This window comes from Camelina sativa, chromosome 7 (assembly GCF_000633955.1).
Source record: "Camelina sativa cultivar DH55 chromosome 7, Cs, whole genome shotgun sequence".
Classification (NCBI taxonomy): domain Eukaryota; kingdom Viridiplantae; phylum Streptophyta; class Magnoliopsida; order Brassicales; family Brassicaceae; genus Camelina; species Camelina sativa.
Window position 1 is genome coordinate 33,393,990 of NC_025691.1, and position 24,205 is coordinate 33,418,194.

Below are 24,205 nucleotides of genomic sequence, written 5' to 3' on the forward strand. Positions count from 1 at the left end.
TTTTTTTTTTTTTTTTTTTTTTTTTTGGCTTTTTAGGATTGGATCTAAGGAGTTTGTTGAGAAATGGCTTCGAAACGGATCTTGAAAGAGCTCAAGGATCTCCAGAAGGATCCTCCAACCTCCTGCAGTGCTGGTTAGTAGTACTTCGTCTCTCTCTCTTCCGTTTTGAGCTTTGTTGTAGATCTTATATTTATTTTAAAAAAAATGAAATCTTTTTAATCACAGTACATAGTTATCTAGAGATCTTGAGTATACCAATTGAAATTTGAGTTTCTTCTTAGATTTGAACATACTGATGATACTGATGGTTGTGCTGATACTGGATTGAGATATTTATACACATCTTCTAAAAGTTGAGATTTTTCTTACCACAAACTTCTTGGGGTACTGCTTTTAGATTGGTTGTTGCAGCTATCTTATGAATTTTGATCATAGTTTTGGAGATAGGAATGTAAAGTTGAGATATTTTTTTAAGAATAAAGGTTTTGGTGCCTACCATAGATTGCTTCCTGCCTTGTTTATCCCATTATCCATAATGGATATTACAAACTTTCTCTGGGTCCGGATCTTCTTTGCTACTTATCGGTATCAGGAAAAAACAACACTCTCCTCAGTTTTGACTGTTGAGTAGAAAGCTGTTTAAGTCTTTGTTAGTTATTTATTGCATTTTTGGGTGTTGTACGAGCCTATTAAAATGTGAAAGTGTATAATGAATTGGTATTGTTGGTCCCAATAGAGTCTGAGGATTGTTTAAGGAGATTCTCAAACTGCTCATGCATTCTTCTGCTAGAGAAGTACTAAATACACCACTATTGCGCCAGTCTTTATGTTTTATTGTGTGTATTCCTTGTTAATGCCTTTGATCAGGTTTATCAAAGCTAAACTTTCTCTTTTTTTTTTTTTTTTTTTTTTTNNNATATGAACGAACCATTGTAAATCCTCAAGGCCCTGTTGCTGAAGACATGTTTCATTGGCAAGCTACGATCATGGGTCCGTCCGAGAGTCCTTATTCAGGCGGAGTCTTTCTCGTGACCATTCACTTCCCTCCGGATTATCCTTTCAAACCACCAAAGGTGAATATCATTTTCACCAAATTGAAATCATTAAATGGGTTCTAGTGGAATTGAAATGAACCTTTTTCCCTTGCAGGTTGCGTTTAGGACAAAAGTGTTTCATCCTAATGTGAACAGCAACGGAAGCATTTGCCTCGACATTCTGAAAGAACAATGGAGTCCTGCACTCACCATTTCCAAGGTGAGAAAAGCACTATTTTACCATTAGCGTTGGAGATATATATAATGAATCTGCTCTGATTTTAATCCGATCATTTGTGAATTTATAGGTGTTGCTTTCGATCTGTTCATTGTTAACGGACCCAAACCCAGATGATCCTTTGGTTCCTGAGATTGCTCACATGTACAAAACCGACAGAGCCAAGTATGAGTCTACTGCCCGAAGCTGGACTCAGAAGTATGCAATGGGATGAAGTTTGATCCCTGAAGACTCGGTTTTAAGAGAGAGAGAGAGAGAGAGAGAGAAAGAGAGAGAGGACTTCTTTCACATAGGATCTTTCATGAAATAAGTTAGATTCCTATGTTTTATCTCTTGTTTGAAACATCTTTGATGCAACCAAACAAAAAAAAAAACACATTTCGTCTCCTCTTTTATCCCTTTGTTTCATTTCTTTGTTTTTCTTGCAATTACTAAAAAAGTATTATGTAAAGCTGGATGAAGTTAAGAAAAAAAATGAACTATTTTGAAAGTGTTAACTTTTATTCTCGAACCATTATATATATGAACTATACTAAGATAGGTTGAAAGTTTTTGGGAAAGGATTACGATAAGTGGATTTTGCGTTACACATACACAATTCACGTTATTACACGAAACCCAAATCTAGCATTTCTATAAATTCCTAAAGCTTATATTAGCATTACTTTTGGGCTATTTTTACATAACAACTAATTTATGTTCATGTTGACTAAAAGAAGTTAAAACGCCAATGCCATACAATGGGAACCCTCAATTATCCTATAAATACGTAAGAGATCCTCTTAGAAAACAAGACGTATCCCAAACAACAAGACATGATGAAGATCGTAGCATTGTTCCTTATCGCATTCGTCATAGTCTCGGCATCATTCCCTCCTCCAACAGAAGCTACCGCTGCCAGCGGCAGTACTTCCAAGAGGAGTGGAGAAGCATGTGGTACAACTCCGAAAAAACTGAATGCGCTTCAGCTTTGCTTCGACGGTATGTCTCGGGGAATGAAGCTGCCGAACTCATGTTGTGAGACAATGAAAGAGACCCAAGCATGCCTGTGTGATGAAATTAAACACCGTGTCACCCTCAGTAAAAGTGTCATTAGCTCTCATCTCAAGTCTTGTGGTGTTCCCGAGCCCAAATGTTGAAAATAATAGCAAAGTGGGGCCAACACCCAACCATATACCGAAGATACGTTGAGTCGTGTCTTTGACTCTCTTTCTTGTTACTGGTTAGGAACATTGTCTTCACCTTTCTTATTTCCCTTGTTTGTAAGAAGAATCAATTAATGATTCCACATATTTGTTTGTGTTTTTTTTTTTTTTAAACTAAAGAATATAAGGTTGACTTTGATATATATATATCTACCATTAAAATCTTGTCTTCTTATTACATTTCTTTGATTGAGACCACCAACACAATAAATACAGCAAAAACGTTGGAACAAACTACCCATTGAACTTGTGAGATTGAGGAACAAACTACCCATTTTCTCAATGGTTATTTATTGCTTTACGTTCTGAAAGCAAGAGACCACTCACCTATTGATATCCTCCAACTCACAGTACATGAGAGACAAATGATTGGAAGTTTGGACATGTTGCTTAGCGCGCGGAACATGTTGGCTTTTAAATTTTTGGAGAAGACTCATTTATACTTGGTCTACGTAGAAATTGTGAAATTGAAAGAAACGATTATATCACAAATCTTTATCTTATAATTCACAAGTAAGTTCTCTATTAACTGCAGCCCTCTTCATCTGACACCTGTCTTAAGTCCCAAATTTTGATGTTTCGCTATTCTAACTAATTTTAACTTTAAAATACTTATTGAAATAAAATTGTGTTATAACGATAAAAAAAAAAACAAGAAAAAAAAATTGGAAACTGCTACGCCTCTCTTCCCCATGATCTCATTATCTCCACTTCTCCTTAATTCTTCAACAATGGAACAGCCGAACAACAACATGATTCCATACAAAAAGCTCTGAAATCTCTTATGATCACTATTCCCTCCTCTTCCTTTAGTCGGGTAAAAAACTAAATTTTTGTTCTGAATTTTAGAGTATCATTATCGCTTCTAATAATTTTTTTTTAAAAAAAAATCTCTTCCTTTTATTGTTTTTTAATAATTAGATTGTAGAATTAGGGAAGAGACTTGCGCAAGTAATCTGGAAGCAAAATTGATCTTCAAATCTCCGTCTTTTTTGCCATTATCTTTCTCACGTAATCTTCACTAGATTCTCCAGTTCAACAGGTACATCTTCCTCGGATACTCTCTCTATCTTTCTGAGAACTACGGGTTTGTGCTGTTTGTGTTTTTCTTTTCACTTGGAACAGGTATGAGTGAGTTAGATATTTAAGATGGGAGCCACACTAATGTGCTAATGTCATTGTTTCAGATTTTTGTTAATCATGTTGGAGAGACGACAAAAAAATGGTAAATTTAGATTTTAATAGACTGTTCTTGTCTGTTTTTTTATCCAAGCGAGTTCTAAGAAGGGCGTAAACACAACTAAAGATGGATGGTTCATCGTTGATGGAAGATGTTTAACTTTGCACATGCGGCATCTTAAAAAGCTGGTGTGAATATCATTAAACCTCTTTTCCTGTTTCCCAAATTTGTTGTATAATAAAACTAACATAGATATATTTTTCACATTGGTCATTGGTGTTATGCTTACACATTTTAAATGAAATAAATTTTCAAATTGGTTGTGTTCTTTCCCGTGCAACGCAACCAATTTTCATATTGGTTTAGAACACAACCAATTTGAAATTTTATATTGTTGTGTTCATGTCACTAGTTTTTAAAATATGGAAACTTGAAAACAGGTAATTATAGTCACGCTCCCATTTTATTAAGATAAGTAGAAGCAGCGCTTAATGGTTCCATTAAACTGGAAAAACTAGACGACTAGGAAATGTTGAAGATAACAACAATATGATGCGAACACGGAACAGACTGGTCCGAGATACAAAACCGAACTAATTAAGCGGTTACTCATTTTTTTTTATATGTATATATACGATTTTGCGTAAATTGCATTCTAGTGTCTAATGTTTACATGAAAACTTTCTCCACCTTTCCAACTTAATTCCCTTGTATTTGTAAAATTATATTCCTATCTGTACATAAGAATCAATGATTTCATATTTGTACTGTATATCTATTTGAACAATAAAATAAAATATACTTTATTTACCATGATTTTTAATTTCTAAATTATGTTCCTATATGTTATGCTACATGTCTTGTATGATGCTAACAAAATGTTCTTATCACAAAACAAATGGCGCACAGCGATGCAACACTTAATAGTGATAGGTTATATATATCATATGTAAAATAAGTAAACAAAATCCGTCGTAGTCTAGCTGGTTAGGATACTCGGCTCTCACCCGAGAGACCCGGGTTCGAGTCCCGGCGACGGAGGCTTTTTTATTTTGTTTTACTATTTTACAAAAACCGGATTCTGGTTCTATCTAGTTACGTAAAACCAAGGATGAGTACCAAAATGGACCTGCTCCAAGAAATACAGAATGGGCACACACGATCATCTGTAATCCGTCAATAAGTACTGGGCTTTCTTGTTGCGGCCCAGTAGTAAAAATATCTGAATCTCTAACTTTTTTTTTTTTTTCAGTTTTTTACATTCTGTAAATTATTCAAATATATCTTCGTTCGATATATCACATTTTGTAGCTGTCTTCCTCTGTGAGACTGAGACCCATTTTAGCTGGAGAAACCTTAAAATTCTGCTGAGATTTTTGCTTGCATTTCTGAAATTTCAAGCTTCCTTGTGACTTCTAACTCGAAAATCACCCATTTTTCTTCTTCTTCAGGTATGTAGACATCATCTAACTCAGATTACCATTTTTGCTTCTTTGGATTTTTTAAAAAAAGGGTTTTTGTGTTCTTTTCTTGCTTGATATACCTCATTACTACTGTAGCGTCTTAGAGAATTGTTGCTGCTTTTAGTGTTTATTATAATTCGAGAATCAGAGACAACTGTTTTCATTTTAGGGTTTTTTTTTCTTTCTCTGTTCTTTCTTTATGGATATAGTTGCTTCTGTTTCTTATACCCCTCCTTGTTGTTGTTTTAGAGAGATACTGTTTCATTCTTCTTCTACGTTCCTTATAATTCGAGAATCAGAGACAACTGTTTTCATTTTAGGGTTTTTTTTTCTCTGTTCTTTCTTGATGGATATAGTTGCTTCTGTCGCTTATACCCCTCCTTGTTGTTGTTTTAGAGAGATACTGTTTCATTCTTCTTCTATGTTCCTTATAATTCGAGAATCAGAGACAACTGTTTTCATTTTAGGGTTTTTTTTTCTCTGTTCTTTCTTGATGGATATAGTTGCTTCTGTCGCTTATACCCCTCCTTGTTGTTGTTTTAGAGAGATACTGTTTCATTCTTCTTCTATGTTCCTTATAATTCGAGAATCAGAGACAACTGTTTTCATTTAAGGGTTTTAGCACCCAAAGTTACCATTTTTACTCTGAATTCCTTGCAGGTTTGTTGTGGTTATATTATGGCTGAAGTAGAGGTTCCTGTGTACTGCTACTGGAACGGTAAAATCACGGATGGACCTTATGGCATAGACTTTGACGGGAGCTATCTTACGAGAATCATGGTTAAGCGAAAGACTCCGTTTAACAAATTGTTGGATCAGCTGTATCAAGTTACTCGATTAGATAGGAGGGTATCAAAGATTGGTATAGTTGGTAGATTTCCTTCAGCTGTTCAAGAGTCTATTGTTAAGTATATACCTCTTCTGGTGGTGAACGATGCTAGTTTGGAGACTATGCTTGATGTTCCAAGCAAACATCCCCATCATAAAAAGATTGACCTGTATTTGCAAGTGACATATGGAGTTTTTGATCCTGCATCTTGTTCATCGCCTTTGGCCGATCCTGGTTGTTCCTCGAAAAGGCAGAGGACCAATAAACCTGTTAATTCAGGGAGGCAGACGGATAGAAACTCAGGATCACAAGGGGTTGTCCACGTGGTTGATTTGACAGAGGATAGCAGAAGTTCGGATAACAATTCCAATTCTAATGTTTCAAAACCATGTATGTCTAGTTTGTGGCTTGACGATCATGACTTGCGAGTAGGATTGTGCTTCAAAGATAGTGATGAGCTGAAGAAGGCAGTTGACTGGTGTTCCATTAAAGGGCAGCAAAGGTGTGTAGTACGTGTGACTTCCAATGACAGGTATATGGTTAAGTGCATCAGATGGAGATGCAAGTGGTCACTTCGGGCGGCCAGGATCGAAGAACATGGACTGTTTGAGGTAATCAGTTATACTGGTCCACATACTTGTAGTCCCATTGATCCAGAAGATTTCAAAACAGAGTTTGAATTAGAGGAGATTGAACGTGCGGTCAGGGATAAACCCACACAAACAATTGCAGAGTTGAAGAAGTGGTGGAATGAAAAATATAGCTACGAGCTTGAAACTGAAGATATGGAGGCAGCAAAAAAGGAAGCTATCAAACGAGTCTTTGGAGATTGGGATAAGAGTTTTGAAGATTTGCCCAAGTTAATGTCTGCCTTTTGCTCATCTAATGGACTCGTGGTAGACTGGAAGTACAATAGCTTTGCTAATCCAAAGTTTGCATCCTTCTGTGGTGTGTTTTGGGCATTTCCACAGTCTATACAAGGGTTTCAATACTGCAGACCTCTAATCGTAGTGGACACCAAAAGCTTGAACGGTGAGTACCAACTGAACTTGATGATTGCCTCAGGGGTTGATGCAGCCAACAAATATTTCCCACTTGCCTTTGCGGTTACTAAAGAAGTGTCCTCAGATAGTTGGCGTTGGTTTCTCACTGGAATCAGAGAGAAGGTTACGCAAAGGGAAGGCCTTTGCCTCATCTCCAGTCCCCATCCGGACATAGTCGCTGTTGTTAATGAACCAGGGTCTCAGTGGCAAGAACCATGGGCTTATCACAGGTTCTGTCTGAATCATCTGGGCTCTCAGTTCCTTGGCGTTTTCCGAGACTACTACCTGGAGAATCTTGTGGAGCGGGCTGGATGCACGAGTCAGAAGGAAGAATTTGATTCTTTCATGAAGAACATTGAGAAAGACAACCCTGAAGCTCGGAAATGGTTAGACCAAATCCCTCAAGATCAGTGGGCTTTGGTTCATGACAGTAGTCGGAGATATGGAATCATGACGACAGATACAGAAGCTCTGTTTGAAGTTTGTAGAGGATTTATGCTGCCTGATCAGTTAGTGATGACGGGTTCGATGCTGCTTCTGTTTGATGATCTGAGATCCTATTTTGACAAGTCTTTTAGTTGTAGCCGTAGTTCACTTAACCGCGGCGATGTGTACACCAAACCCGTCTTGGATAGGCTTCAAGAATTCATGCCAGCTTCTGTTACTTACATGGTAATGCCGTTAGACAATAACGCCTTTCAGGTGGCAACATCGTCACAAAAGGATGAATGGATTGTTCAGCCGAGTGACTGCACCTGTGCTTGCGGGGATTTTGAACGCTACAAGATCCCATGTCTACACGCTCTAGCCGTCTGCAAGAAGCTGAAAGTCAACCCTTTGCAGTATGTGGATGACTGTTACACTCTTGAAAGGTTAAACAGAACTTACGCAGCCACTTTTTCTATTGTTCCGGATATGTCAGCTTGGACGGAAGCATCTGGAGTTCCGAGATTGTTTCCTCCACCATCTCACCCAACTAACGTAGCAGGTAAGTCCTCGCAGCAGTAAGAAGAAGAGCTGAAATGTGGATTTGAGTATTTGGTGGGTTTAGTTCAACTGATTAATGGTTATGTAGTATCTTTTGGACTCTCGTGAAGTAGTGTATTGCTGCTTTTGTATGTGAAAATCAGATCTTTTCTATAGTTAAGCTTCTGCTGAGCCCCCAAACTATCATGGATTCAAGTTTTCTTGGTTAAGAGTTTTAATAAAGCCAAATATCTGAATGAAAACTTATAAAGTTAGCCAAACCGACCGAGACGATTAGTAGTAATGTCCAAATTGGCAAGCCGCCTTTTTGTGTATACGATTTAAGAACATAAACTCCTTATGAATCAAAACCGGTTCAGGTTTAACTGCGTTGCTGCTTTTGTTTTTTTGTATGTTTAAAGTTCAGTCTGGTTCTTTTGAAGTCAATTATGTTAGGCTGCTTTTTTTTTTTTCAACAGAAGTTGGTTTGATTAGATTTAAACCCGTAATGTATACAATTTTATTTCACGACATTTAAGCAATAGTCTAATTTGGCACACCCCATTGGCTAAATGGTAAATCGAACCAAACCGGAACCTGATTAGATTTCCTGAAATCAATTTCAAATCATTTGGTTTATAATTCAGTTCAAAATTTGTTCACTTTTTTTTTGTCAACAATTCAAATTTGATCACTTGGGCGTTCTATTTTGGCTGTTCTTTATTTTAAGTCCTTTTTTTGGCCGTTTTCTTTTAATTAAGTGTGAGAGTGGGGTGGTCCTCTTCTTCCACTCCACTCTTTTTAGTACTTCCTCCACTCCACTCTTTTTATTCTAAAAATACCACTCCACTCTTTTGATTTTGTTTTAGAACGTTGTTTGGTTTATGAGATGCTCTTCTTCTCTCGCTGATTGTATCTGTAGAACGATGTTTGGCTTATGCTTACTCTCCTTGTTTATTCTTCTCTCGTTTTTTATTTTGCTGTAGTTTGGCTTATGCGAGAAACAAAACAAACACATTAGTCTCCTTTCAGTAGAAAACACAAGCTTTTGATTTTGCTTTAGAACGCTGTTTGGCTTATGCTAGTCTCCTTATACCATTTCTACTTTTTCAGATATGGGAGGGGGAAGTAGCTATCTATCACGTCTGATGGCTTCACCACCAGTCAGACGTTCCTCAGCTCCTTCCCAACCCAACCTTCTCAACCTAGATCAAAGCACACGACGCTGCCAAAGGAAGCAGGAGGAGGAGGCTAAGCATTTACACCTCGCGCTACTAAGAAGAAGAGCTGAAAGATGGATTAATTGAGTCGAACCGAGGCAGGCACTTTTGTGGATTATATAAACTGATTAGTGTGATTTTGTAGTATCTTTTGACTTTTAAGAAGTAGGATTAATCCGGTTCAGGTTGTTATAATGTAGACATAAATAATTTGTTGCTGCTCTTTTATGTGTCCAGTTTAGCAAAGACATAAATCATAATGTATTGCTGCTTCTACGTCGGAATCGTAATCGCACCATCTACTTCTTCTTCTTCTTTATTAACTCTTTCCCAATTGCTCATTCAGACGTCTACAATTCTTTTATCTGCAAGGAGGAGGCTTAATGTGGACGACATCATCTAAATTGAAGAAATCGAATAGAAAACAAAAGTTTGATTTATAAATTTTCTTTTTAAAACAAGAAAATATATTTTTGTGACCAAAAAAAGAAACAAGAAAAAATATTAATAAAATCATTGGGACATGAACGTTAAGTTTAGGCGGGAGTCTTGAACTTTTGGTTTGAACGACTAAACTCTAATGGGCTTTCATTTTTCGGCCCAATTGTACTTTTCGAAATGCTATATTCGTGAGCGAGTTTTTTTTGTTTGTCTGAAAAATCCAAGCTTTTGGTCTTCATCGGCGTCGCATCACCGGAAGAAACGGTGAAAATTACTGCGTTTTCTTAGAAATCCAAGCTTTCCCATTTCGAAAAATTCTCCCTTTTTATTTTCCAGTTGCGACTTTACAAGTCTTGGCTTGAGTATCAGTGTTTAGGGTTCATCCATAAAATGCTTTAGCCTTCCTTTTAGATATGGAGTTTTGGGTTTTGTATGTTACGAGTTTAAGCCTTAAAAAGTTTACATTTTTCTTTGAATTCACTGCAGGACTGTTGTGCTCATGGCGATGGAAACCTTGAGAGAAAAGGTTACGGTGTTGTGTTACACGAATGGTTCTATTAAGTATGGTCCTGATGGCGTATACTATGAAGGATCTACTCCTAAGAAGATCAGAGTTAGGGGTAAGACTGAGTTAAGCACATTGTTGAATGCCCTTTATCCAATTTTTGGTTTAGATAAGCAGAGATCAAAGATTGAAATCTTTGGTAGGTTACCTTTCGTTGTTTCACCACATCTCTCTATGTATGCACACTTTCCTGTGGTGAACGACTCTAGTTTAGAGACTATGCTTGAGGTTCCAAGCAATCATCCTTCTATTAAAGATGTGGAGTTGTACTTGGAAGTGAGATCGACATCTAATGGAGTTAATGATCCTGCTGCTTGTTCATCTCCATCGGAGAGTCCGGTTAGTTCCTTGAAAAGACAGAGAACCCAACAACCGCAAGTAGCTCCTGGTTCTGTGACACATCCTCCATCTGTTAAATTAGAGAGGGATAATGGGTTAGAGGTTCAGGGATTGGATACCACTAACGGGTGCGCAGATGCTGCTTTTAGAAACGGTAGCACTCATCATGGAGATGAAGATAGAGAAATGACGGAAGCAAACTCAAGTTTGGATGGGGTGGAGCAGGTTGTTAATTGGACAGCAAATAATGTGTCAGCTTTAGAGGCATCGGCTAATGCGTGCTTAGATAAAGGTGTCGAGTCAAGTGCTTCAAATCCGTGGTCTCTGTCCAGTCTGTGGGTTGATGATCATGAATTGCGTGTAGGGTTGTGTTTTAAAGACAGGGATGAGTTGAAGAAGGTAGTGGACTGGTGCTCCATAAGAGGGCGGCAAAAGTGTGTAGTAAGAGAGACCAAGAAGGACGCATTTACGTTTGAGTGCATCAGATGGAAATGCAAGTGGACGCTTTGGGCAGCTAGAATGGAAGAACACGGACTTGTTGAGATAACCAAGTTTACTGGTCCACATACTTGTTGTCCTATAAGGCCAGATAATTTTGACGTGGAATTTGCAGCAGAGGAGATTGAAAGTCTGATCAGGGTACAACCCACACTAACAATTGCAGAGTTGAAGGATTGGTGGTTTCAAAAATTTGGCGACATGCTTGAAACTTCAGAAATGCAAGAAGCAAAACAAGAAGTGATCAAAAAAGTCTTTGGAGATTGGGATCGGAGTTTCAGAGTATTACCCAAATTAATGGCTGCGTTTCACTTATCTAATGGGCTACTTGTGGACTGGCAATACGATATTTTTCCAAATCCTGAATTTGCATCCTTTCGTGGTGTGTTTTGGGCGTTTCCACAGTCCATTGAAGGTTTTCGACACTGTAGACCTCTAATCATAGTGGACACTAAAGACTTGAATGGTAAGTACCCTATGAAGTTGATGATTGCCTCAGGAATGGAAGCTGATGATTGCTATTTCCCGCTTGCATTTGCGGTTACCAAAGAAGTGTCCACTGATAGTTGGCGTTGGTTTCTCAATGGAATCAGAGAGAAGGTCACACAAAGGAAAGACCTTTGTCTCATCTCCAGTCCCAACCCGGACATAGTCGCTGTTGTAAACGAGCCATGGTCTCTATGGCAAGAACCCTGGGCTTATCACAGGTTTTGTCTGGATTATTTCTGCTCCCGATTCCATGATTTTTTTCAAGATGACTACCTAAAGAGCCTTGTGGAAGAGGCTGGATCCACGAATCAGAAGGAAGAATTTGACTCCTACATGATGGAAATTGAAAAGAAGAACTCAGAAGCTCGCAAATGGTTAGACCAATTCCCTCAAAGTCAGTGGGCTCTGGCTCATGACAGTGGGAGAAGATACAGAGTCATGACGATCGAGACAGAAAATGTGTTTGCAATTTGCGAAAGCTTTCAGTCTCTTGGTCTGCCAGTGACAGCAACCGTACTGCTTCTGTTTGATGAGATGAGATTGCTTTTCAAGACGGGTCTTTGTGATAGCAGTGGTAGGGTTAACCGCGGAGATATGTACACCAAACCCGTCATGGACAAGCTCGAAGAGTTAATGACAGATTCCATCACTCACGTTATAATGCCGTTAGAGAAAGGTGCTTTTCAGGTGACAGAGCCACTTCAGAATGATGAATGGATCGTTCGGCTGAATGAATGCACCTGCACGTGTGGGAAGTTTCAATCAAGTAAGTTTCCGTGTCTGCACGCTCTAGCAGTCTGCGAGAAGCTGAAAATCAACCCTTTGCAGTATGTAGACAACTGTTACACTCTTGACCGATTATACAAAACTTATGCTGCCACATTCTCTCCTGTTCCGGAAGTATCAGCTTGGTCAGAAGCTTCTGGAGTTCCAACATTGTTTCCACCTGTCATTCTGCCGCCACCTAACAATACAGGTAAGTCCTCCTCATACTAGGAAGACGAAAATCTGAACCATTTAGATGGATTTGGTACCAAACTGAGTCAATCCTAAAGAGGTTTTTGCATGGATTTTGCTAACTGATGGGTGATTATGTAGTATCTTTTGAATTTGGGGCCTTTCGGTAAGTATGATTAAACCGGTTTTGGTTATACATCGTAGTGTCTTAACAAAGACATTTGTGTTGCTGCTTTTGTTTGTGAAATCAACGAGAGTTTTTGCATTTTACTGTGTGCCCTGAGCTAACAGTCGAATCATTCTGAAATTGATTTGAAAGTCTTAATAAACACAGAATCATGAATGAAAACTGAACTAAAATCGGTATTAACTTTACTCGTTGCATTGTATTGTTTCTAATTTCAGTATTTAACTTAGAATTTACCAAAGCAAGGATAAATTCAATACAAAAGATAGCTTTAGTCAAGACTAGAATTCAGAACAAACTCAATACTTATTAAACGAAGATTCCTTAGATTCATAAAACTGAAGAATTATAGTGTCCTTATATTTTGATATATCTTCCTTTATGTTTTGATGATGTTTCTGATGCCATTTATTTATCTGTGTTTGTTTGATCTAGTAAATGACAAAACCAAGGAGCCTCCTAGTGATGAAGAGTTGCGAAATGCAGTTGTTGATATCTTGAAAGTGGTGGACCTTAAAACGGTTAGGATTCAAACCACAAGAAATTTATGTGCCTCAGAAGATATAATCGATATCTAAGTTTAACTATAGCTTTGTTATTTCCTGACAGACGGCGTTCGCTGACATCCTCAAGCGACTAGGTATGAGTTAAGATCAGATCGTTTTGTTTTCTTCACTGATGATGGATGTTGTCTCTGTAACTTGTGTTGTGTTATTACAGCTGAGAAGTTCGAAATCGACCTTACCCCACAAAAGTTATCTATAAAGGAGATGATCCAAAATGAGCTCCAAACCAAGCAGATGAGGAGTGGAGTAAGTAAGTAAGAAGAGATATAGGAACTACCATGAGTTCCTTAGGAATCATTCATGCCAACTTTCGATTTTTGGTTCTTTTTTCTTCTTTGTTCTAGTAAGAAGAGCTGAAAGTTAGAGAACTAGAGTTAGTAGGAATCAAAAGCAGATCATGTTTAACTGCGTTGGTGCTTTTGTGTGTGAAAATTCCATAATGGTTCTTTTGAATTTAGGAGTCAGCCATTAGTAATGGCTCATTACCTAATCTTTCAGTTCTCTGAACCATTCAAAAGAGGACAACTATGGGAACCATCTATTGCATACAAATTTTATCCCACGGCAAAGGAAGGAACTGGTTCACAATAGCCATGTCATTAACAATAAATTTATTAATTGGCTAAATAAATGCTAAACCGAACCGGAATAGTATTTGAATCAGTTAGATTTCTTGAAATCATTTTTTTAATCATTTGGTTTAGAATTCGGTTCAAGTCTGATGACTTGGGACTTCTTATTTAGACCCAAAGTGCGAGAGTGGTCGCGTCTACTCGTCCTCCCCTGTGATAAAATACTAAATGCTGCGATTTTTACTTCCATTTCGAAAATTTGAAGCTTTCCTTGTGACATCAAAGTCGAAATCTCCGGTTTTATTTCTTCTTCAGGTATTTACTTTTTTTTTTAAAAGAGCGAAATTGAAGTTTTGCATCTCTTAGGGTTCCTTACACTTATAGAATCAGAGACAAAGGGTTTGCATCCCCAAAGTTTACATTTTTTTTACTTTGAATTCCTTGCAGGTTTGTTGTCCTCATGGCTGAAGTAGATGTTCCAGTGTACTGTTTCTGGAACGGTTGCATCAAGGACAGCTCTAGTGGCATATACTATGATGGATCCGATCTTGAAAAAATCACTGTTAAGCGAAAGACTAAGTTTAACGAATTGCTGGATCGTCTGTATCAAGTTACTGGGTTAGATAGAAGTAGGTCAAGGTTTGATGTCATCGGTAGATATCCTTTAACTGTTCAACAGTTTAGGGTTAAGTATGTACGTCTTCCCGTGGTGGACGACACTAGTTTGGAGACTATGCTTGAGGTTACAGCCAAAGATCCTTGTTTTCAAAGTATTAACCTGTTTTTGGAAGTGATATCGACATCGGATGGAGTTATTGTTCCTGCTGCTTGTTCTTCCAAAAGACAAAAGACTGATGGTAGTGATATACATGTTAAGTTAGAGAGGGCGATGGATAGAAACTTAGAATCAGATAAGGTGGTGCACGTTGTTGATTTTGATAGGAGATAGCATCACTTCCGGTTCTGGTGTTTCAAAACCGTGTATGTCTAGTTTGTGGGTTGACGATCATGACTTACGAGTTGGATTGTGCTTCAAAGATGGTGACGATCTCAAGAAGGCAGTGGACTGGTGTTCTCTAAAAGGGCAGCAAAAGTGTATAATACGAGAGACTGCAAAAGATGAGTATATCTTTGAGTGCATCAGATGGAAATGCAAGTGGTCACTTGGAGCCGCTAGAATGGAAAAACATGGACTTGTCGAAATAATCAAGTACACTGGTCCACATACTTGTCAACCCATTGATCCAGAAGTTGAAGAAGTGGTGGAAAGAGAAAATTGGCTATGAGCTTGAAACTTCAGATGTGCGAGCTGCAAAAGAGAAAGCTATCAAAAGAGTTTTTGGAGATTGGGATCAAAGTTTTGAAGATCTTCCCAAGTTAATGTCTGCCTTTCATTCATCTAATGGACTGCTCGTGGATTGGAAATACGATCTTTATCCTAATCCGCAGTTTGCATCCTTCTGTGGTGTGTTTTGGTCCTTTCAACAGTCTATAAAAGGGTTTCAACACTGTAGACCTCTGATCGTAGTAGACACCAAAATCTTGAACGGTGAGTACCAATTGAACTTGATGATTGCCTCGGGGGTTGATGCAGCCAACAAATTTTTTCCGCTTGCCTTTGCGGTGGTTACTAAAGAAGTTTCTACTGATATTTGGCGTTGGTTTCTCACTGGAATCAGAGAGAAGGTTACACAAAGGAAAGGTCTTTGCCTCATCTCCAGTCCTAACCCCGAAATTCTTGCTGTTATAAACGAACCAGGGTCTCTGTGGCAAGAACCTTGGGCGTATCACAGATTCTGTCTGAATCATTTTTGCTCCCAATTCTCTCTTGTTTTTCCAAGCTTACACCTGATGATGCTCATGAGGCAGGCTGGATCCACGAGTCAGAAGGAACAGTTTGTTTCCTACATGAAGAAAATCGAACAGGACAACCCTGAGGCTCGTAAATGGTTAGACCAATTCCCTCAAAATCTGTGGGCTCTGGTTCATGACAGTGGTCGGAGATATGGAATCATGGAGATAAATACAAAAGCTTTGTTTGCAGTTTGTAAAGCATTTGAGCTGGCTGATCATGTAGTGACAGGTTCGGTGCTGCTTCTATTTGATGAGCTGAGATCCTTTTTTGACAAGTCTTTTAATTGTAGCCGTAGTTCTCTTAACTGCGGCGATGTGTACACCGAACCTGTCATGGATAAGCTTGAAGAATTCAGGACGTTTTTCGTTACTTACAATTACATTGTAATGCCGGTAGACAATAATGCGTTTCAGGTCACAACACCGTTACAAAAGGATGAATGGATTGTTCAACTGAGCAACTGCACCTGCTCGTGTGGCGAGTTTCAACGTTGCAAGTTCCCTTGTTTACATGCTCTAGCCGTCTGCAAGAAGCTGAAGTTCAACCCTTTGCAGTATGTGGATGACTGCTACACTCTTCAACAGTTAAACAGAACTTACGCTGCCAATTTTTCTGATGTTCCGGAAATATTAGCGTGGCCAGAAGCTTCTGGAGTTCCGAGATTGCTTCCTCCTTTCATTCCACCGTCACCGCCGCCATCACCACCATACAAATAAGGTAGTAAGAAGAAGAGCTGGAAGATGGATTTTGACATTTGAGTCGAACCGAGGCAGGCATTTTGGTGAATTATATCAACTGATTACTGATTAGTTATTATGAGAAGTAGTGTTTGCCCATTTGCTGCTTCTGTAAGTGAAACTTTTTTCCGGTTTGTTCAGTAGAACTTTTGGTGATCCCCTGAACCGATATGAAAACCATGCTGAACCGGATCTGAAACTTAATCCCATCATCTCGTTTTCAAGAAATACTAAAATCACTGGGAAAAATGAAAGTTAAATTTAGGCGGGAATGGGAATATTTTGGTAATGTTTTAGAACGGACTCAAAAATATAAACGGGCTTTCTTCTTACGGCCCAATTGTATTTTGAAAAGCTACAATTAATATGAAGCGGTAGTTCAGTACAGTTGTCTTCTTCATCGGTGACCCAATTTCTGAAAGATCCAAGCTTTTCTGAAATGTGAAATTACTTCCACTTCTGAAAGATTCAAGCTTTTCTCTGCGACACCCGATTCGTAAATTCCCGTTTTTTTCTTTTTCAGGTCCTTAATTTTTTACAAGTCTTTGTTTTTAAGTTTAGGGTTTATGTTTTTTTTTGAATGGGTTTATCTGCTTCTGTAGCTAAAAAAGCTTTCTCTTTTTAGAGCTGGACAGTATCGTTGATATGGAGTTTTCTAGTCTTAGCTTGAGTATCACTGTAACTGTTTAGGGTTTATGTTTTCTCTTAAATGGGTTTATCTGCTTCTATCCCTAAAAAGCTTTAGCCTTTCCCTTTAGTTAGATATGGGTTTATCCAGGTTATGAGTTTATGCCAAAAAAGTTTACATTTTTATTTGATTTTTACTGCAGGCTTGTTGTGCTTATGGCGATGTAAACATTCAGAGAAAAGGTTATGGTTTTGTGTCACTTGAATGGTTCTATTGAGTATGGTCCTGATGGAGTATGCTATGGAGGATCCATTCTTAAAAAGATCACAGTTATGCGAAAGACTGCGTTAAGCACTTTGTTGGGTAGGCTTTATCAAATTTTTGGATTAGATAAGCAGAAATCAGTGTTCAAAATCTTTGGTAGGTACCCTGTAGTTGTTTCACCGGATGTGTATACCTATGCACATCTTCCTTTGGTGAAGGACACTAATTTGGAGATTATGCTTGAGGTTCTAACCAATCATCCTTCTGTACAAATTGTGGAATTCTATTTGGAAGCTAAACCAACTTCTGATGATGTTAAGGATCCTGCTCTTTGTTCATCGCCATTGGAAAATCCTGCTAGTTCTTCGAAAAGACAGAGGACACAACAAGAAATGGCGGATAAAACTTTAGGCTCAGATGGCTGCTTGGTTAAAGTTTTCAATTCTGGTGTTTTAAAACCGTGTCTTCTGCCTAGATTGTGGATTGATGACGATCATGACTTGCATTTAGGATTGTGTTTCAAAGATAGAGATGAGCTGAAGAAGGCAGTGGACTGGTGGTCCATTAAAAGGCGGCGAAGGTGTATAGTAAGAGAGACCGAGAAGGACATGTATACATTTGAGTGCGTCAGATGGAAATGCAAGTGGTCTTTACAGGCAGCTAGAATGGAAAAACACGGGCTTGTTGAGATAACTAGAAATACTGCCCCACATACTTGTAGTCCTGAAGATTTTGAAGCTGAGTTTGTAGAAGATGAGATTGAACGTATGGTAAAGGTACATCCTACGCTCTCAATTGCAGAGTTGTAGAACTGGTGGAAAGAGAAAAATGGCTATAAGCTTGAAACCGCAGAGATAAAGGACGCAAAAAAGAAAGCTATCAAAAGTGTCTTTGGAGATGAAGATCAGAGTTTCAGAGCCATGCCGAATTTAATGTCTGTGTTACACTCTTCTAATGGGCTGTGTGTGGACTGGCAATATGATCGTTTTCCTAACCCTGAATTTGCATCTTTCCGTGGCGTGTTTTGGGCGTTTTCACAGTCCATTAAAGGGTTTCAACATTGTAGACCTCTGATCGTAGTGGATTCGAAAGACTTGAACGGGAAGTATCCTATGAAATTAATGATTGCCTCGGGGGTTGATGCAGCCAACAATTTTTTTCCTCTTGCATTTGCGGTTACTAAAGAACTGTCCATTGATATTTGGCGTTGGTTTCTCACTGGAATCAGAGAGAAGGTTACACAAAGGAAAGGCCTTTGCCTCATCTCCAGTCCCCACCCTGACATACTTGCTGTTATTAACGAACCAGGGTCTTTGTGGCAAGAACCCTGGGCTTATCACAAATTCTGTCTGGAATATTTTAGCACCCAATTCTCTATCATTTTTCCAGATGACCCGTGCCTGTGGAATTTTGTGTATTCTGCTGGACCCACTTATCAGAAGGATGTTTTTGATTCCTACATGGAAGACATTGAAAAGAAGAACCCAGAAGCTCGGAGATGGTTAGACCAAAGCCCTCCACATCAGTGGGCTCTTGCTTACGACAGTGGTCTGAGATACGGAATCAAGGAGATAGATCCAAATATTATATTTACAGTTTGTCAAGATTTTCAGAATTATACAACAGGGGATGTGATGCTTATGTTTGATGAGTTGAGAACCACATTCGATACATCTCTTAGCTTTAGCCATGGCTCTCTTAACCGCGGTGATGTGTACACAGAACATGTCATGGACAAGTTTGAAAAGTTCATGACAGATTCGATCACTTATGTTATAACGCCGTTAGAGAGAGATTCATTTCAGGTCGTCTCAGACTCCTTAGAAAAGGAGGAATGGATTGTTCAGTTGAGTGACTCAACTTGCACATGCGGGGAGTTCCAATCGGAAAAGTTCCCATGTCCGCACGCTCTAGCGGTCTGTGAGAAGCTAAAAATTAACCCTTTGCAGTATGTAGACGACTGTTACTCTGTTGAACGGTATCACAAAACTTACGCCGCTGCATTTTATCCTGTTCCGAAAGTTTCAGCCTGGCCGGAAGCTTGGGGAGTTCCAACATTGTTTCCTCCTAGTCCGCCTAACTCATCAGGTAAGGCCTAACACATGACTAGTAAAGAAGAAGAGCTGGAAGATAGATGCATTTTGGTGGATTAGTAGTATCTTTTGACTTTCGGAAAGTAAGATAAATCCGGTTCCGGTTAATATAACGGAGACATGATAGAAGAAATGTTGTTGCTTTTTTTCGTATATGAAAACTAATCCGGTTTGTTCTTGAGAACTTTTGGTGATCCCCTGAACCAATATGAAAAACCAAGCTAAACCGAATCGGAAACTTCTTCTGCTTGCTTCTTTACGATCTCTTTGCCAAACTTATTATTATATTCCTCTTGCTCTCGCATCCATTCTTAACAAAGTTTTGTAGAAAATATATCCTGTAGAAACGTATCGCGCGTATCCAAAGTTCTTTTCTAAGTTTAACGCATCTATTGATTTTTTTCATACACAAGAGAAGTATCATTGGCTGAGAGTTACTTCTAAGTTTATATTATCAAAAAACTTAAACTAATTTAAGTTTAAGAATAGGCTCATTGCATGTTAAAAGTACCCGAGATACTATAAACTTCATTGCATGATAATATAAACTTACCCGAGATACTTCTAAGTTTAAGACAAGAGAAGTATAAAAATCATTAAAGTTAAATTTAAGCGGGGGGAAATATATATGTTTTGCTAGACTCAAAACATTAATGGGCTTTCTTCTTTTGGCCCAATAGCACTTTTATTTTTGTTTTTTACTGTAAATGCAAGTTTCGAAAAGCTGTGAAGCACCGGCGACAAGTGGCAACTACATCACCGGAGAAATCATTAGCGGGCGGCGAAATTAGTTACATTTCTGAGGTTCCAAACTTCGCTTCGACACACGATTTGAATTTCTCCGGTTTTCAGGTTTGTGTTAGATCTTTACAAGTCTTAGTTTTTGAGTATCACTGTTTAAGGTTTATGTTTTCTACTAATTGGGTTTATCTGCTTCTGTCGCCATAAAGCTTTAGCCTTTAGTTTTTAGCTTTTAAGTATGTCAGGAGTTTTAGGCCCCAAAAAGTTTAAATTTTTTAACCCTAGATTCAATGCAGGATTGTATTGCTCATGGCGATGGAAACCTTGAGGGAAAAGGTTATGGTTTTGTGTTACTGGAATGGTTCTGTCAAGTATGGTCCTGACGGCGTATTCTATGAAGGAATGCCTCGTAAGAAGATCAGAGTTAGGCAAAAGACTGCGTTAACTACATTGTTGAATGGGCTTTATCCAATTTTTGGATTAGATAAGCAGAAATCAGAGTTCAAAATCTTCGGTAGGTACCCTGTAGCTGCTTCACCGGATCTGTTTATGTATGCACACTTTCCTGTGGTGAACGACACTAGCTTGGAGACGATGCTTGAGCTTCCAAGCAATCATCCTTCTATTAAAGATGTGGAGTTGTATTTGGAAGTTAAATCGACATCTAATGGAGTTATTGATCCTGCTTCTTGCTCATCACTATTTGAAAACCCCGGTAATTCCTCAAAAAGACAGAGGACCCAACAACCACCAGAAGCTATTACTTATGTGTCACATCCATCTGTTAAATTAGAGAGGGATGTAGGCTTAGAGGTTCAGGGAGTGGATTACATTAATGGGTGGATTGAAGACGAGGCAGGTGCTGAGATTGGAAACGGTAGCACTCATGGAGGTGGAGATGGAGAAATGACAGATAAAAACATGGGTTCGGATGAAGTAGAGGAGCAGGTGGTTAATTTGACAGTGGATAACGACAGTGCACACAAGGGATTGAATGTGCCAGACTTAGAGGCATCTGCGAGTGCATGCTTATTAGATAGGGTCAATTCAAGTGCTTTAAAGCCGCAGATTCTATCCAGTTTGTGGGTTGATGAACATGAGTTGCGCGTGGGGTTGTGTTTTAAAGATATATATGAGCTGAAGAAAGTAGTGGACTGGTGCTCCATTAGAGGGCAGCAAAGGTGTGTAGTAAAAGAGATTAAGAATGACGAGTATATGTTTGAGTGCATCAGATGGAAATGCAATTGGTCGCTTCAGGCAGCTAGAATGGAAGATCACGGACTTGTTGAGATAACCAAGTGTAGTGGTCCACATACTTGTTGTTCTTTTGAGCCAGATAGTTTCGAGTTGGAATTTGCAGCAGAAGAGATTGAAAGTCTGATCAGGGTACAACCCACACTAACAATTGCAGAGTTGAAAGATTGGTGGTTTGAAAAATTTGGCTACAAGCTTGAAACTTCAGTGATGAAGGCAGCAAAACTGGAAGCGATAAAAAAAATATATGGAGATTGGGATCAAAGTTTCAGATTGATGACCAAATTAATGGCTGCGTTTCAAACATCTAATGGGCTACTAGTGGACTGGCAATACGATCTTTTTCCAAATCCTGAATTTGCACTCTTTCGTGGCGTGTTTTGGGCGTTTCCACAGTCCATTGAAGGGTTTCACCACTGTAAACCTGTGATCATAGTGGACACCAAAGACTTGAACGGTAAGTACCCTATGACATTGATGATTGCCCAGGGACTCGATGCTGGTGATTATTATTTCCCGCTTGCATTTGCGGTTACCAAAGAAGTGTCCACTGATAGTTGGCGTTGGTTTCTCACTGGAATCAGAGAGAAGGTCACACAAAGGAAAGACCTTTGTCTCATCTCCAGTCCCAACCCGGACATAGTCACTGTTGTAAACGAGCCAGGGTCTCTATGGCAAGAACCCTGGGCTTATCACAGGTTTTGTCTGGATTATCTGTGCTCCCAATTCCACGATGAATTTAAAGATGACTACCTTACGAACCTTTTGAAGCAGGCTGGAAACACGAGTCAGATTGAAAAATTTGATTCCTACATGAAGGACATCGAAAAGAAGAACTTAGCAGCTGGGAAATGGTTAGACCAATTTACTCAAAGTCAGTGGGCTCAGGCTCATGATAGTGGTCGGAGATACGGAATCATGATGGTAGAAACAGAACCTTTATTTGCAGTTTGTGAAAGCGTTCTGTGTCTTGGTCTGCCAGTGACAGCGACTGCACTGCTTCTGTTTGATGAGATGAGAACATTTTTTAAAGAGGGTCGTTGTGATAGCAGTGGGGTTAATTGCGGTGATGTTTACAACAAACTTGTCACGGACAAGCTTGAAGAGTTTAGGACAGCTTCTGTTACTTATGTTGTAATGCCGTTAGACAAAGGTGCGTTTCAGGTTACAGAGCCGTTAAAGAAGGATAGATGGATCGTCAGGCTGACTGAAAGCACGTGCACGTGTGGGGAGTTCCAAATTTGCAAGTTCCCATGTCTGCACGCTCTAGCAGTCTGTGAGAAGCTGACAATCAACCCTTTGCAGTATGTAGATGACTGTAACACTCTTGATCGATTTCACAAAACTTATGGAGCCACGTTTTATCCTGTTCCGGACGTATCAGCTTGGCCGGAAGCTTCTGGAGTTCCAACATTGTTCCCTCCACCTCCAGTCATTCTGCCACCACCGCCTCCATCTATCGTATCAGGTAAGCCCCAACACAAAACTACTACTTGCACTAGTAAGAAGAAGAGCTGAAAGTAGGATTAAACTGGTTTGGGTTATGTATATCGCAATGTCGTAACAAAGACATGTCTAGGTGCTTTTGTTTGTGAAAAAAGTAAAACAATGCTGTGTAAGAGTTACGCATTTTGGTGAGAACAGTCAATTGATCAGGACAAAATCAACAAGTTTGTGAATACATCTGACAAACCAAAACTCTGAAGTAAAACCCGGTATTACATAGCATTACTAGGTGGTAGGTGCATTGTAATATCATTTGTTTCTAATCACAAAAGAATCATAGTAATTTAGTAAAACAAGGATACATTGGATAGAAAGATACTTTAGTCAAAACTAAGTTACAGAATAATATGAATTCTTTTATTAAACGTGTGATTCCAAGCAGCCATAAACGAGATAAACATGTATTTCCACCAAAGAAAGTTTCATAAAAAGAGGTCATCAAGAAAACGGAGAAGAGTTATACAAGTCCAATGATACGTTCACGAGGCTCTGATAAGGTGCACCGGGTCTACATTAGGAGGAAGAAACAGAGGATTGGTACCATGGATGGGGATCACACGTATGGAGACTAATTCTTATATGATGATGGCTTGGCACGTGAGAAAGTAGTCATGGGTTTTGGTGTGTGAGTTAGATCATTGTGTTATAAATAAAGAAGGAATATGTTAAGGGGGAGTAGGTTGAGTCAAGTGAGGAAGCAGCCGCTCTTGTAATCTGAGAGTTTTTGAGAGCTTTTGAACATTGTTGAGCTTGTATTTACATGTTATTGGAGTTTTCCTAAGGTTAAGCTTTTATTCAGAGAGTTCACTAGTTAGAACTTAGAAGCTTAATCAGGCTCTAGCTAGAAGATATTTGTAAGGTGAATAGGAAGATCAACAAATATTTGTAAGAAACTTGTTTACAGTTCTTAGTATAAAATACTCACTCTCATTGTTTAGAGAGCTTTATGCAGATTGTGCTGTACAAACTTCTCCTGCGTGAGATTTGAGGGTAGTGAGCTTGAAAAGATGATGTTGTAGCCTCTGCTTCGTAGGATCCAATCTGTGATAAGAAATAGAGAGTTTTCTTATCATCCAAAGGCGGCATCCTATCAGAGAAAGAGGACTGAGGTGTTGATTGGTTCTCCCGCTACTTCCCACAAATGCAATGTTTGCGGGTGGTAGTGGTTGCTAGCGATTGGAACCAATCACACAAACCGTTCCCAATCGCTGCTAATCGTTCCTAACCGATCCAAACCACTGAATTCCAAAAGCTGCTTCCCGCAAGCGTTTGCGTTTGCGGGCGATTGCGGTTGGAATTTTTTTTTTTTTTTTTTTTTTTTTTTTTTTTAAAAAA

The 24,205-nt window shown here is 38.9% G+C and overlaps 5 protein-coding genes and 1 non-coding gene across 9 annotated transcripts in view; all 6 read left to right on the forward strand.

Moving 5' to 3' along the window:
- Positions 1 to 1,723, forward strand: part of LOC104704054 (ubiquitin-conjugating enzyme E2 28) — a 2,350-nt gene extending 627 nt beyond the window's left edge. Inside the window, exons 2-5 of one of the 3 annotated variants that reach the window (XM_010420175.2) lie at positions 37 to 133; positions 946 to 1,073; positions 1,150 to 1,254; positions 1,343 to 1,723. In XM_010420175.2, coding sequence (XP_010418477.1) covers positions 64 to 133; positions 946 to 1,073; positions 1,150 to 1,254; positions 1,343 to 1,486 — 447 coding nt within the window. In that variant the 5' untranslated portion in view covers positions 37 to 63 and the 3' untranslated portion in view covers positions 1,487 to 1,723. The remainder of the gene's footprint in view (positions 1 to 36; positions 134 to 945; positions 1,074 to 1,149; positions 1,255 to 1,342) is intronic. The other 2 variants (XM_010420176.2, XM_019228152.1) reach the window with 2 other exon arrangements.
- TRNAE-CUC lies at positions 4,626 to 4,698 on the forward strand. Its single transcript has one exon. It is a non-coding gene; the product is annotated as a tRNA-Glu (tRNA).
- LOC104704055 lies at positions 9,848 to 13,771 on the forward strand. The gene is made up of 5 exons (XM_010420177.2): positions 9,848 to 9,883; positions 10,106 to 12,486; positions 13,090 to 13,175; positions 13,264 to 13,294; positions 13,375 to 13,771. Exons 2-5 carry the CDS (start codon positions 10,119 to 10,121, stop codon positions 13,476 to 13,478), a joined length of 2,589 nt encoding a protein of 862 aa, XP_010418479.2. The 5' UTR covers positions 9,848 to 9,883; positions 10,106 to 10,118; the 3' UTR covers positions 13,479 to 13,771.
- On the forward strand, positions 15,281 to 16,363 carry LOC104705235. The gene has a single exon (XM_010421202.2). It carries the CDS (start codon positions 15,362 to 15,364, stop codon positions 16,361 to 16,363), a length of 1,002 nt encoding a protein of 333 aa, XP_010419504.2. The 5' UTR covers positions 15,281 to 15,361.
- On the forward strand, positions 18,183 to 19,564 carry LOC104704056. The gene has a single exon (XM_019228156.1). It carries the CDS (start codon positions 18,197 to 18,199, stop codon positions 19,373 to 19,375), a length of 1,179 nt encoding a protein of 392 aa, XP_019083701.1. The 5' UTR covers positions 18,183 to 18,196; the 3' UTR covers positions 19,376 to 19,564.
- Positions 20,110 to 23,821, forward strand: LOC104704057. Of its 2 annotated transcripts, none has more exons than XM_010420179.1 (3): positions 20,110 to 20,221; positions 20,396 to 22,832; positions 23,253 to 23,821. In XM_010420179.1, the coding sequence occupies exons 2-3, from the start codon at positions 20,420 to 20,422 to the stop codon at positions 23,342 to 23,344; spliced, it is 2,505 nt and encodes an 834-aa protein (XP_010418481.1). In that variant the 5' UTR covers positions 20,110 to 20,221; positions 20,396 to 20,419; the 3' UTR covers positions 23,345 to 23,821. The 2 variants fall into 2 exon arrangements, with proteins under 2 accessions (XP_010418481.1, XP_019083699.1); XM_019228154.1 differs by having other exon boundaries at positions 20,407 to 22,832.

Coding starts and splice junctions, on each gene's coding strand:
- LOC104704056 (XM_019228156.1), top strand. CDS start 18,197: ATGCCGAATTTAATGTCTGTGTTACACTCTTCTAATGGGCTGTGTGTG.
- LOC104705235 (XM_010421202.2), top strand. CDS start 15,362: ATGATTGCCTCGGGGGTTGATGCAGCCAACAAATTTTTTCCGCTTGCC.
- LOC104704055 (XM_010420177.2), top strand. CDS start 10,119: ATGGCGATGGAAACCTTGAGAGAAAAGGTTACGGTGTTGTGTTACACG. Junction 12,487..13,089: donor GCCGCCACCTAACAATACAG/GTAAGTCCTCCT, acceptor TGTTTGATCTAG/TAAATGACAAAACCAAGGAG. Junction 13,295..13,374: donor TGACATCCTCAAGCGACTAG/GTATGAGTTAAG, acceptor GTGTTATTACAG/CTGAGAAGTTCGAAATCGAC.
- LOC104704057 (XM_010420179.1), top strand. CDS start 20,420: ATGGCGATGGAAACCTTGAGGGAAAAGGTTATGGTTTTGTGTTACTGG. Junction 22,833..23,252: donor GCCTCCATCTATCGTATCAG/GTAAGCCCCAAC, acceptor GATTCCAAGCAG/CCATAAACGAGATAAACATG.